Below are 14,268 nucleotides of genomic sequence, written 5' to 3'. Positions count from 1 at the left end.
CACTGAGGGAAAATTTGGAACATTCAGTCAATCCACCGTGCATGCTTTTGGAATTGTGGGACTAAACCGCAGTACCTGGAGAAAACCCACGCAGGCATGGGAAGAACATGCAAATTCCACACAGGAAGACTCAATCTAACGACCTTTGCACTGTGAGACGGATGTGCTAACCAGTCTCTCTATTATTATTAGTAGTAGTAGTCGGCGTAGTATTATTAATATTTTTATCTTCGTTATTATTGTCTGCTGAATATCTGCGCTGATATTCTGCATATATGAATATATATATGAATACATGAATGAGTCGTTTAACTGTACTTTCTGCCATCCAGTGTAATAACATTTAATTGTCCTTTCACTATAAGTCACATGGTGTAGATGAGCAAAAATGCATGATTTGTAGTAAATAAATAGTTTTTTTAAGTAAAATTTGATCATTTCCCGCGGAATATTACCTACCACACATGAGTTGAGATGATAGTCTTTGCCCTCATTTTCTTGAATGCACAATTGATTATTAACCAATTCCTCACACCTGAAAAAAAATAACGCGACTGATTGGCAATTATCCTGCCCCTGTGTAGTCCTTACCTTTATTTTAAAAAGGTTTGTGCTTTTTTTTCTTGTGGCAAGATCAACACGCTGTCTCACAGTGCGTTGTTTATGAGTGAGCGGTGCGGCAGCAGCTGAGCATTGCAACGGGATGCAAAGATGCTGCTGTCCCTGGGAATGCTGATGCTGTCGGCCACGCAGATCTACACCATCTTCACCGTCCAGCTCTTTGCTTTTCTCCACCTGCTGCCTGTGGAAGCCGACATCGCAGCTGTGAGTAACTCTCAATGCGAAAGCCTCCCGTAAGACTGCAGTTTGTGAGATTTGTCCACAGCCTTTTTGTAATAATACCATATCTATCTCAAGTCAGTGTCCTAAGTAAGACATTCTTAACCTTCTTTCAGTACTCATTTGAGAACAAAACTAAGACCTTTGATGACCTCCCGTCAAGGTTTGGATACCGACTACCTAGCGATGGATTGAAGGTGAGTCTCAAAGCATCTGAGGTCTATTCTTACGCATCCAACACAATCCATTCCACAAAATAAGATTCCCGAACAAAATAATTGATGCATTAAAAAAACCAAATCTACCCCATGGTCAACATTATACCATCGTAAGATCTTTTTTTACTTGTATAGCATCCGTCAGAAGTCAAAAAGGTTAACCCCCTTTATAGGCTGTTTAATACATGCCAAAGCAACAACTGGTTTTATATTCCCTCAAAGAAAAAAAAACATTTTTTGCAGCATTTTTACTTTTTTTTAAAATAGAAACATGCCTGCAGCGATTCCTTTTGCATCATAAGGCAACACAAGACTGAGGATTCCCCTCAGGGCAACAGGCGGCCAAACAAAGCCTTCTCTGTTTTCACTTGCACAACTGCTACTGTGTACACTTGCCACACATTTCCAAAACAGCAACACGGGTTTCAAGCCACGGAACGCAATGCTCTGCTTTGTGGCATCTGATTATTTTTGAAACTTGGTGCTGTTGATCAAATAATGAAAAATGAGGCGCAACACTAACTTTGTCTTCCAAAATTTGGTGATGGAGGCTTTGCCGTGGACAGCAATTATAAGCTTGTGAAACACTGTGTTCCATTGAATTATTATTTTTTTATTTTTTTGTCAGAGGTTGTCATTCCAAATCTCCCTGTGCTGGATGTGTTTATCTCTTGAACTGTTTTTCTCCCACATAACAAATAACATAATGGTAGGCTATTTGAATACTTAAACCCATTTAATCCCACTGGTCACATTTGTGAAGGACAACAATGCTTTAATTTACAGAGCTCAAAAATTTTTTAGAGCTACCAATGACACCTGATTTTGACTTTTAAATGTCTGGGGAAGATTTGGGATTAAATGGGTTAAACTGGCCATTGGATGTGACAGTGAGTGGTTCTTTATCTGTATGTACCCTGTGATTGACAGAGTAACACTACCTGAACTGGTAAGGTCAATTGGGATATGCTCCAGTACTAGACTTGTGACCTTGAGCACGTGTGCGGACTTGGGCTCAGGGACTTTTTATGGGGGGTTTTTCAAATGGCGAAATGGGTCAGGTCATTTATAGATTACGTAAATTAAAAAAGAAAGAGTTTTTTCAGCTGCTGCCAGGGCTTTCCATGGTAACAATGACAAATGCATATTGCTGACCGAGCTGTGGCCTAATTATACATCAAAACCACCGGGAAAAGTCCCCATTCTAGTTCCTGTTCAGTCGTTTAGCAACCAGCACCCAAGATGGGTACGTTTGTGCCGGGCCGCCATGCCTGTTCCGTCCTGCAGCCCACCACGGGGTTGGGCACTTTGAAAAGAAAGTGCAACGTCTAAGCGACTTAACATGAGTGCCCAGTACATCCACATGAGCGCTTTGTTTCACGCTTTCAGCCTCCTTTATACAGAGACCTCACATCAGAGCCGCATCAGAGCTGCAGCAGAACACCCCTCTCCAAGAGGGACTACACGTTTTATACACAACCCTGCAAAGGAGCAGTATTGCTGTTGATTGTGTGATTTTTACACATCAAGCCGGCATCGCATAATGCGATTACAGTTTCTATAGCGTCAGTTTCTAGCGTGAAGTGTCACAAATACAACAATGGCGGGAGAGGTGAGTGTCAAGGTACTTGTCCGAGCAGTTGTTGTTTTTTTCAACTTTTCAAACTGCACTTCAACTGCTGTACTTCAAATTCCTCATTTTATAGGTCATTACAATGTCTACCCATTGCTGGCTTTACTCTATAGGATGTTTTTTTTTCCTTTTTACAAATGCAAAACAGTGGGCTTCCTTATAGACAATAAAAAACATTTTCATTTATGAAGGCGGCTCTTCGTACATTTCACTATTAAGGTGGGTCATGCTGATGTTCAACCCATGCATTTGATGTTTTTTTTAATTGTTTTTGGAAGATAAAAACTTTAATGATCATTCGACAATATTCAACAAAAATACTGTAAATCTGCACTTACTTCACAGAACAATGATGAATAGACAGCATTCCTGAACAACAGCTCGTTTATATTTTCAATTGCTTTGTAGATATTATGCAAAACATTGCACAGTGATATTCTACAGCAATATTTAACAGTGAAAAACTTCAAATTAGGGTGTTTTCATTGATTTTTGTGACAATTTCTGTCTACTGAATGCGGTTTCTCCTTTAGGAGAGATATTAGCAAAGTTTGATGTATAGCATGCAAAGGCCTACCATTTGTCGCTACTACAGCAGTCAGATTCTGAATGAAAAAAATATTTTCTTTAAGAAATGCTGATTTATCACTTTAACGTTTCTTTTCTCAGATGTTCCCAAAATGTCTCATGGTTTGTGGGAAAGTGGTGTACTGACGCAAAAAAAAAAAAGTCACGCGAGGTTCTCTTCCCCCCCCCATACTGTGTCTCGCTTTTTTTCCCCCATAATGCACCAAGGCTCACTCCCACTCTCATTTCCTTGCAACATCCTGTGCTTCCTTATTTGGCCAACAGAGAACCCTTCAGCACGATCCCCTTTCCACCTACTGTAGAGCCTTATTTGGCCTACAGAGGGCGGTCTTGCCGCGGTTTCCACAGTCAGTAGGGCAATAAGGCAGGAGCACAGTGACGTCACGGAGCGCCAGCCAAGGAGAAAGGGGTGATGGTAAAAAAAAAAAACGGGATGGGGTGGCCAGGGTGCTTGGTAATTACTCACATCCTGTGCTTGATTAAAGATGAAAAAGATAACTAGCTAGATGAAAACCTAACTTGCTTTTGGTAAATTGTTGTGTAGATCGTGCGTGGGTGTGCGTGCGCACGTAAGTGTCTGCTCATGCCTGTGTGTGTGTGTGTGTGTGTGTGTGTGTGTGTGTGTGTGTGTGTGTGTGTGTGTGTGTGTGTGTGTGTGTGTGTGTGTGTGTGTGTGTGTGTGCGTATGTGTGTGTGAGAGAGAGAGAGAGATACATGGTGTTTTTTAGCGTTATCTTGAAGGGTGCTTGACTTCTCCACACTTCCTGTTGAAACAGCAATTGACACTTACACACTTATGCACACACTCCTGTTCCTTATACAGTGTATGTGTATATATATATTTTAAAAAAAATCCTCGTCTCACCCCTCGGGTGGTGTCGTCCCTCATTCAGCTCGGGTCCTCTACCAGAGGCCAGGAAGCTTGAGGGTTCTGCGCAGTATCCTTGCTGTTCCAGCACTGCACATTTCTGGGCTGAGATGTCCGATGTTGTTCCCGGGATCTGTTGCAACCACTCATCTAGTTTGGGGGTCACTGCCCCGAGTGCTCCGACCACCACAGGCACGACTGTCACCTTTACCTTCCAGGCTCTCTCCAGCTCCTCTCTGAGCCCTTGGTATTTCTCGAGTTTCTCGTGTTCCTTCTTTCTGATGTTTCCATCACTTGGGACCGCGACATCCACTACAACGGCTTTCCTCTGCCCTTTATCTATGATCACGATATCTGGTTGGTTCGCCATTACCATCTTGTCAGTCTGGATCTGGAAGTCCCACAGGATCTTCGCTCTGTCATTCTCCACCACCTTCGGAGGTGTTTCCCATTTTGACCTTGGGGTTTCCAGTCCATACTCCGCACAGATGTTTCGGTAGACGATGCCAGCCACCTGGTTATGGCGTTCCATGTAGGCTTCCCCTGCCAGCATCTTACACCCTGCAGTTATGTGTTGGATCGTCTCAGGTGCCTCTTTGCACAACCTACACCTTGGGTCTTGTCTGGTGTGGTATATCTGGGCCTCAATGTGCAGGATGAGTGCCTCTGTGCTGTCCTTCAGGCCACCCCTCTCTAGCCACTGATAGGACCTCTTGAGATCGGCCACTTCAGTTATGGTCCGGTGGTACATCCCGTGTAGGGGCTTGTCCTCACATGATGGTCCCTCTTCCAGCGTTTCAAATGCTAACCCTCCTTCTGTTCCCCATTGTCTGAGGCATTCTCTGAGTACGTCATCCGTTGGAGCCTTCTCCTTGATGTATTCATGGAGCTTGGATGTTTCATCCTGGACAGTGGCTCTCACACTCACTAGTCCCCGGCCTCCTTCCTTTCGGCTTGCGTACAGTCTCAGGGTGCTGGATTTGGGATGGAACCCTCCGTGCATGGTTAGGAGCCTTTGGGTCTTAACGTCCGTGGTCTGAATCTCTTCCTTTGGCCACCTTATTATTCCTGCAGGGTATCTGTTCACTGGCAGGGCATAGCTGTTTATTGCCCGGGTCTTATTCTTGCCATTGAGCTGGCTTCTTAGGACTTGCCTCACTCGCTGGAGGTATTTGGCCGTAGTGAATCTAACGTGTGTGTTTTTACAAAGGGGGAGGAAGCCGTAGTTCCACGAGCCAGCCCACACAAGCAGATTTGAAATCAGAATCTCTCACTTGCGAGACAGAAACGCTAACCATCTAACCCACCGTACCAGCCACCCTGACCTACACCCAAATTAAAACCATTTGCAATGAAGTAGAACATACTTATCAGGGTCCTAATGACTAGCTGTCTGTTGTAATATATTCATGATTATGTATAACCCATTTTTGATGTGATGATGTCACAAATATTAATTATGTCATTCCCACAGGGCTTCCTGATTGATGCACGACCAGCAAATGCATGCCAGCCCATCGACCCCCCACCCAGGGACAACTTGACCGGTGCCTTCGTTGTCCTTATCAAACGCTTTGACTGCAACTTTGATATTAAGGTTTGCCCTTTGTCACTGCTTGGATGGGATATGCCTGTGTGAAATACAGTGGTACCTTGACTTATAAGTAGCTGCTGGATAATATGGGGAGCGTGGAAGGGGTGTTCTGCAAATAAATGTTCTTAAAATGACATTACAGTAGATTTTACCTTTTTTTTCTTATCAGACCCAGATATACCGAGTTTAAACTTAAATATATTATATTGTGTTTAAAATTGCCCCACTGAAAATATTTCTAGACAAGAAAAATAGTTTGTCGCGATGTACAATGTGAATTTAACAAATAAAAACGTATTTTTATTATTTGACCTAAAAAAAAAAAAACTTCAGGTTCCTGGAATTAACCAGGAAAAAAATACAGCTCAAAATGAAAACGTTGCTCCTCAAATGAAATCATTGGTTCGCAAAACTACAAAAAAAAATCTAAAAAAAATAAATGAGCTTTGGCACTTCGCAACAGACCTTTGAGGTACACTTCCAACAGACGAATAAAACACTGTTCTTGTGTTTTATTCACAAGAATATTATTATAACACTTTCTCTTCTTTTATTCTAATTGTGTACATTATACTGTAGTGCTAGATTTTGCGTTATTGGGGGAAAGCTGATTAAACGTGAGTGAAATGAGTTTGGAGCTGAGAGCAATTTAAACCTGTAAGTCAAGATACCACGACCCAATACATATGTTTCTATATATTTAACCAGTTTATTTTCTTACAGAAAAACAAAGGCATATGTGGTTAAAAAAAAGTTATTTCAGCAGCCGTGATGTTCCGCTTGTCAGTATTTAGTGTTTGAGGTTTAGCTTGTCTGAAACGATAGCACGGAAACAGGAAGTGGGCCCATCTCTCAACCCGACATACTCCATATGCGCCTCTGCCGTTCGTTACTTTGCTCATGACTGTCTTGACTTTTGCAATAGCTGGCAACTGAACAACTTCAAATTCTTTCTATTTGTATTAATTCAGAAAATGACAAGGAATAGAATGAATTTGATCAAATGAATACATTTTGAAAATGTTGTTAAACCTTTAAAACAATTGAAAGCAAAATATTTCTCACTTTTCAACACTACTGATAGTTTGTTGTTTCTGACAAAAGCTTTGTTGTTTTCGCAAAGTTATCATGGTAATACTGTAATACTGTAATACAATGTAATATATATCTAATATAATGTAATACATAGGAAGCTACTAAGTTCGTCCGCCAAGGCTAAACCAATTTAAAAAAGTGAAAACAATCCATTGAGGTGTGTATTTGGGTTTTTATCCATCAATGTGTTAGTTTGCGGCCTATTTCCTGGAGGATGGGAAACAGACAATTCTGTGGGATGGACGGTGCTATCGATGCCACGGTGACTCTTAGTCCAGAAATAAATGATGACGATCTACACCCTAATTCATATCCACAGAAAAAATACTTGTGTGGCCCACCCAAGCCCCTTTTGACACAGAGTTGAGGTTATCTAGGTAAGGTGCAATTTTTACATGACAGTAGTCAATTTTCCAAAATACATGATGTCTCCTTGGTTGCAGTCTTTTCCTTGTTTTGTCTTCATCATGCTCTGTTAAAAGTGATCAACGAGGTAGATGTAATGTAAAAGGAGTGGGAGAAAGGGTGAGGGTTAAGCACTGGAAGAGGATGTGTGAATAATTGTTGCGAGATGAGCAAAGCATGCTGGATCTTGGCAGCATCTCCTCCTCGCCTGTATGAGCTTCACCCATCCTCTCATTCATTCATTCAGATTGTTCTTAGTTTTTTGTTGTTTTTTTTTAACACTTGGTTGCTCGGTACATTGGTTAAAGTCAAGCCTGTTTTCCCGTTTTACTCTTTTCGTCTTTTGTGACTGAACCAGCCATACAGCCTTATAAGGTCTTACTGCAGTACGTACGCACACACACAGACAACATTTATTGTTGTAAACCATTTATTCAAGGCCGGGCCACCCCCACCCTCACCACACGAGTTATGCACACACAACACACACATGCAGGAATTTGAAAGTTGGGTTTTTGTCAAAATGGCCTCGCATTCCTAAAATCTTTATAAGACTGAGACACAGACACACTGGTAAGAGTGTAAACCAGATTCCATCTCACAAATCGGATTTGCGTTGACACTTACACACACGCCTTGATGGTTGCCGTTTACACTCCTCGCCCTTTTAGTCAGATTAGTGCTTTTGGCTCTATTGTCTGTTCTTGGATGAAGCAAAGCACTACATGGATCACAGACTTCTCTCCAGTAGTTTTTTTCCTGTAGTTGGTATTTTATGCTGCCCTATTAAGTATACTTAAAATGAGTTGTGTCTTGTTGGCCTTGTACACACAGATTAATCCTATGCCATTTGCCTGTGATCCAGATGTGCTTCTCCTGTTGCATGCACGAATGGCCTTAAGGGGGCAGTGTGGTGTGCATATGCAAATACAGATTTGCAGAAAAGAACAAGAGAAGACAGTAGTGTCTGAGTTTCAATATTGCAGATTTTTTTCACTGAGAGGAAAGACATTGTGTCTCTAAATACAGTTATATTTCATCTTTCTGAATACAGTATGTTGCTGCGCTGTTTGCGGTCGAATATTTGTTCTTTAGAGGTTTGCACTGCGACAGCAATGCTATTTGTTAGCCCGCTTGTGGCGTTCTTGTGTGTGAGCATTAACCTTGCAGAGACAAAGCTGTTTTTTGTAAGATGAAGTATGTATTTGGATTAATGTACAACATGTGTATTTCTCTTTTCTTGTATGTTTAGTTTTACAGTAAACTTTAATTGGAATGCCTGCCAATAAACCGTTTGAAGCAAGCACACATGGACTCTTTTTGAAAAACTGCTTGCTATGTGGCAAACGACACACTGCAGGCTCTCGAGGAGGACAGTACAGCATAGTACATATAAGAGGAGCTTGTACTGGGTGTGGTAGTATCGGAGTGTTTTTTTGGGGGGGGGGGGGTGAGCAAGAGCAGCTATCCTTGACCTTGGTGTGCCTGCACTGTAAGAGCTAACAGTGCAATCTATGTACATCACGATATCTATTTTGTCCCACTTCTATTGCGCTTATGTTTGTATGCATGTGTCAGCATTCAATATTGCCACCCCCATGTTATTTCCAGAGAACCTCCGCCCGAATACATTAGCTGTTAGCATCCAATGACTCTACATCATAATGGATCTGTTGCTGTAATGGACAACAAAAGAGACTTGTGTCCTCTTAACCTTTGAAGTGTGAGCACTTCCACAGGCTCGTGCGCGTGATTATGTATGTGTGTGTGTGTTTGGGGGGGGGGATGGCATTCCTCCTGATTCTCTTTAGAAAAACAAATCTCCAGAGGAAAGGGGGTTGCACTTCCTCTAGCCAGATTTTTTTAATGTATTTTGGGGAGTTGGGGCGGCACATGACATCAGTGACCTCTATGCAGGAGGGGGGAGGTTGAACAGGAAACTGGAAACCTCAACGCCTGCCCCCTTCTCATAGCGTCCTTTCTTGCTTCTTTCATTGTCAGAGTTGACTGTTCCCCTTGCATGCTCTTTCAAGTCTATACACATTGAGACATAATGTTCTAGTTATGCAACATGCACAGCCGAGGCCAACTATTTTGACACACAAATTTGCTGGCATTGGACTGACAAACAAGCCAGATTTGAACATTTTCCTTGCCTCACAATCAAAGTCAGCAAATGTCAGATATCTCTTTCAGCTTAAGGAAAAGATAAGAAAACCTTTATTAGTCTCGCAACGGAGAAATTCCCAATTCACAGCAGCAAAGTTATGAAAGGAAGAAGTAGAACAACAAAATATAGGAGCTGCTGGAAAGGCAGCCACTCTCGCGGCGCCATTTTGAAGTCAAAATAACAAAAATAACACAACACAACACATAGGACACAGACAGTCGTGCAATCTTCACCACTTTTCTGCATACACTTTGTTCTCTGAAGCAGTTCTAGATGAAAGAGGAGAGGATCAAAGTGTCCTTTCACCAGTGGATCAGAGACGTCATGCTAAAAATGTGCACACGTCTGCTACAAGCTAAGTTTTGAAAGCAAACACGAAGCTGTAACGTCCATTGACGAAAAGAGATTCGTTCACTTCTCCTGTCCCACGTAATCCGCTTCAAACTCCAAGCCGCGACTCCCAGTTCCAAATCCGCATCGGCGCTCCGCGCTAACGCTCCTTTCTTCTCATCGTCGGCTCCTCAAGACTTACATCCATCCAGCCGCAGACCGTTCAACAGCACCGATCTCTCCGCTGAACAAAGCGGGGCTGTGAAAAATGCTGCCCATTACAGGCGCAAGACACAAGCGCCACGGGACTGTCCAGCAACGACAGTCAAATGGCGCCGACATTCCTCCCAGTCAAAAACAGTGCTGGTATACCCATGCTGCCGAGAAGGCGCAACCACCAAGCACAAAGTCTCCTCCTTGATGAATGTCGTGGCCAAAAAATGCTGAAAAAAGTCCACATCAGGTCCACATGACGTAACAACAAACACAAAGTGACAAAGCAAACACAAAAAAAAAAAAAAAAAGCAAGGCTCATGAGAGCACTTGCTGACGGCTGCCTACTCGGGCGCCATCTTGACTTCAAAGTGGTGAGAGCCTGCAATCGTAAATGTTAAAACTGTTCAGTACTCTTCTGCGTGTGGTCAATACCAAGTTTGGCCAAACTGTGGACTCGGCAGTTGTGACGTGCAACAAAATTAGAGACATTTAGGAAGTAACCTGAAGCTTGACACAAATAGAGGTGCAACTGGTTGAGTTTTGTGTTTATATAACATTCACAGGTCACTTGAGACAATAAAAATGACGAGAAGAGTGTGCAAACACAATGTATTTATCAGATAAGCTAACAGACAGATAGCCTAGCTTCTCCGATAGCTGTTGTCTTTGTTTGTTTTTTAAGTAGTCTTAACATCTACCTTTCAAAGGTCAGTCTTGGTACTGTTACTGACATTTTTATGGGTATGGTGTGCTGTGTTGTCTTAAATCCACACTGTGTCTGAGCTGTCAGAACACACATTTTCTTTTTCATTCATTTGAAAATCAGTACGTGTACTCCACTTACACGCTCTAATAGTGTCTGGTCCGCAGACCTGAGTCATTGGGCAGGTGTGTAGAGGCGGAGGAGCTGAGAGAGGTAAAGTGGGGTCAGGTCATTTAAAGATTTGAAAACAAATAATAGGATCTTTAAAAAAAACAACTCAACTGTACAGGGATAAAGTGAGGGAATGCCAGTGTAGTAGTTATGTGCTCCCTCTTACGAGTACCAGTGAAGAGGTGAGCAGCAGCATTTTGGACCAACTGGAGATGCTTCATGGATGATTGGCCTGCTCCAAAGTAAAGTGCATTATAGTAATCCAGCCGGGATGTGACGAAGGCATGCATTACTCTTTCAAAGTGCTCATGAGAAAGGAGAGGCTTTACTTTAGCCAGCTGCCTAAAATGAAAGAACCTGGATTTAATGACGGCTGTTCCAATTTAAAACCACTGTCCAGTTCAAGACCCAAGTTTGAGACTGTTGGCTTAAAATAAGGAGTCTGGGGGTCAAGTACGCAAGATGGGATGTACAAAGGCCACTGGGACCATATGCCATCACTTCTGTCTTCTTTTGATTGAAATTCAAGAGATGTTGTGCCATCCAGGTCTTGATTTCCTCCAGACAGAATAAAAGTGGCCTCAATGATTAACAATCAATCAATGGTTAACAGAGGAAGTAAAATGAATGATTTAAAGTACAGTAAATATTCCCATCCCCGGAATTCTATAGAAAGGAATATCCTTCACCCGGAATAAAAACCTATGCATTAACATTTTGACTACGATATTACGTGTTACCGGAAGTTGCGTAAGCGGAAATTCCACTACCCGTAACCCGGATGGAGGTGTAATGCCGCGGGAGCTTAAATACACGCAACGCCCACCCGATGCGACGGAAAAGACTGACGCTGAAACAAGTTTTCACTTCGCGTTTTTCGATCATCAGATTCTAAACGACGACGTGTAAGTGAGTTTTTATTGCCGTGCGTTTTACTGTAATTGTGAATGATTTTAACTTTATTCGCTTACGTCCTGGAGAACGCGGCACTATCTTAAAAGCAGCACCCACTCGACATGACCGAAGAAAAGTGTTCGCTTCGCCGTTTTCATTCATCAGATTTGAAACGACACATGTAAGCGACTTTTTATTGGCGTGCGTTTTACTGTAATTGCGAAAGATGTTAACTTTATTCACTTACGTCGTGTAGATCATCGCATCGAAACGTAGAAGAACTGTGATGACTGGAGCGGAGCGAGTGAAATGCATCCGTTTGAGCGAGGCTGGACACAAAGTTAAAAAGATCCAGCAGACACTTGGAGTCGGAAAGACGCAAATTTACGAAACTTTAAAAAACAAGGCATCGATTCAACTCCTGATGACAAGCCACCATCCAGCAAGGAAGCAATGCAAATGGCAACAAAAATCCTTCAGTATGCACAAGAATTACCAGACATCAGTGATCAACGGGACAGTTACTTGCAACTCGCAAGAAAGCTGTATGACACGCAGGCAAACATTGTCATAAACCAAAGAATGCATCCAACAAAACAATCCAAAAGACACATTTTTTTCCCAAGACAGAAAAAAATAAACATTAAAATACTATGCGTATTTTACTGTTGTGATTTTTTGGGGATACACCTGTATTGCAGTTTTTGTTACAAAAATATACTGTCCAAAAACTGTTTATATATTTTATTGATTGTGTTGTTACACATGCATTTTGTCAACATACTTGCAGGTTCATAAAGGACATGTACCATGCTCATTTCCCAAATGAGGAATTTCTGTTATCATGATAAATTGGACAGCGCAAACACAAGTCCGTACTAGAGAATATTTACTGTACTGCCAAACTTCCAAGGTGTTTATAACTCAGTGATCAGAACAGTGTGATCTCCAGGCATAGAATCATTTTTAACTCGTTCAGTACCAGCCAATTCTGGACCAAGTCTGAAAAGATGTTTAAAAGCGTCTTTGGGAGTGAATGAGTTAATGATACAATGTTCAATGAGTGTAAAAATGAGTTGAACTGTTGTAATGTTAATAGTTAATACAATGAAAGACACTCTTAAGGTGGAGCTCTCTCTCCTTGACTGTCTTCTTCGCTTCCCCTTAAAGGGGCCGCACCCAGCGAAATAATGATCTTACAAATCATACAGATCACTGCATTGCTCTTTATTCAGGAAAACAGATGTTTTCATTAAATGAAATGATATAGTGATCTCGAGCTCCAGCAAGTTTTAACATGTCAGTCTGTCCATTGAAAGGATGTCTGCAGGGCAACAAAAAAAAGTGCTTCAGCATATCTTTGCTTTGGGTGTGGCAGTGTTACTTCCTCTTCGGTTCTTTATCGTCAGATCAAACATTTGAGACGCTTTGGCTGACTAAGGTGTGGCTTGGCTACAGGGCCAATTTTTCCGCACCAGCTTATTCTGTTTGTGAGGAGAAACCATTCGAATCTGCTTTTAGCAACCTAAGTTAACTATTTGTCATCTCGCCTTTTATTTATTAATTTTGCAATAGTAAACCTCATCTTACTGGTAGGAAGGCAAATTCTGTTTGTGCTACACTGACCTGCACAGCCCTGGAGCTATGCACAATAACAAACACACACATACAGACCTTGCTTTTATGAACGCGATGATCTGGCTTCCTGCATGCGCTCACTCAGTCTCATGACTTGACTAAGTATGACTACGGTTGACTGGATGAGTGACTCGTGGATGTTTGTGGGTGCTGATTCTCCAAGTTGTGGCAATAAACAGCACCGTCTGCCCCCATGGGTTTGCGGGCGCGCATATATGTATTGCCAAACACACATGGTCTTATTTGAGTACTTATATGAGAACACATACAAGTCGTATGTGTCTTTTTTCCCTAAATATCAATTTTCACAGAATGTGTTCTCTTAGATCATGACATGCAGTCAAAACAAGTCCTTTGGTATAACAGCATACACTGCCGAACCGATAAAAATGATTCTGCATTTTTCGTCAATGTTACCCCGAGGCGTAAGATTGACATTTCTGTGCATTCTTGAAGCAGCAAGACCTCCTTTACATGTGGTTAAGATATATATAGGGCATGGATTCTAAATTGGAGCCAAGCATGCCAAATGTTTTGCACATGCGTGTTGGAGAATCCAACGACGGCGCTGAGTATGATGCGTCGTGCCAAATCTGATAAGCGAAATGATCTTTCAACACCCAATACGATAATGAATATGATCGATTCTCTCCATTAACACGGTAGTGCCAGTCACATTAAAATGTGTTGCAGATCTCTGCGGTTCCACGGCAAACAAAATAATCAGCTCCCATGGAGTAAAATAACTTTGCAGCTGTACAGGATTATCATTGAACTGGACTCCTCCCTGCAGTTTGCAGGTTTATTGAACCCTTTATCTAATCAGTCGCCTGGACCTTGAAGCTACAAACCTGAGCAAATTCCTCTGAAACTCAAAAGAAAAGGCGGAGAATGGGGGTTGGGTA

At 42.0% G+C, this 14,268-nt stretch overlaps 2 protein-coding genes across 2 annotated transcripts in view; one reads left to right on the top strand and one right to left on the bottom strand.

The window, feature by feature from the left end:
* The first annotated feature begins 675 nt into the window (after positions 1 to 675).
* Positions 676 to 14,268, top strand: part of rnf13 (ring finger protein 13) — a 32,031-nt gene continuing 18,438 nt past the window's right edge. Inside the window, exons 1-3 of the mRNA XM_086116335.1 lie at positions 676 to 825; positions 957 to 1,037; positions 5,622 to 5,744. Coding sequence (XP_085972461.1) covers positions 712 to 825; positions 957 to 1,037; positions 5,622 to 5,744 — 318 coding nt within the window. The 5' untranslated portion in view covers positions 676 to 711. The remainder of the gene's footprint in view (positions 826 to 956; positions 1,038 to 5,621; positions 5,745 to 14,268) is intronic.
* LOC147202219 (uncharacterized) lies at positions 678 to 5,295 on the bottom strand. Its single transcript, XM_086116336.1, has 2 exons — positions 3,269 to 5,295; positions 678 to 802 (listed from the first exon to the last, which is right to left on the bottom strand). Exon 1 carries the CDS (start codon positions 5,148 to 5,150, stop codon positions 4,095 to 4,097), a length of 1,056 nt encoding a protein of 351 aa, XP_085972462.1. The 5' UTR covers positions 5,151 to 5,295; the 3' UTR covers positions 678 to 802; positions 3,269 to 4,094.

This window comes from Hippocampus guttulatus, chromosome 7 (assembly GCF_054856545.1).
Source record: "Hippocampus guttulatus isolate MCC_2025c chromosome 7, RoL_Hgut_1.0, whole genome shotgun sequence".
NCBI lineage: Eukaryota > Metazoa > Chordata > Actinopteri > Syngnathiformes > Syngnathidae > Hippocampus > Hippocampus guttulatus.
Note: the sequence above shows the minus strand (reverse complement) of the source record. Positions and strands in the feature narration are given on the sequence as shown.

What these genes read in the sequence shown, in the direction of transcription:
- LOC147202219 (XM_086116336.1), bottom strand. Translation starts at nt 5,150, where the DNA reads ATGCACGGAGGGTTCCATCCCAAATCCAGCACCCTGAGACTGTACGCA.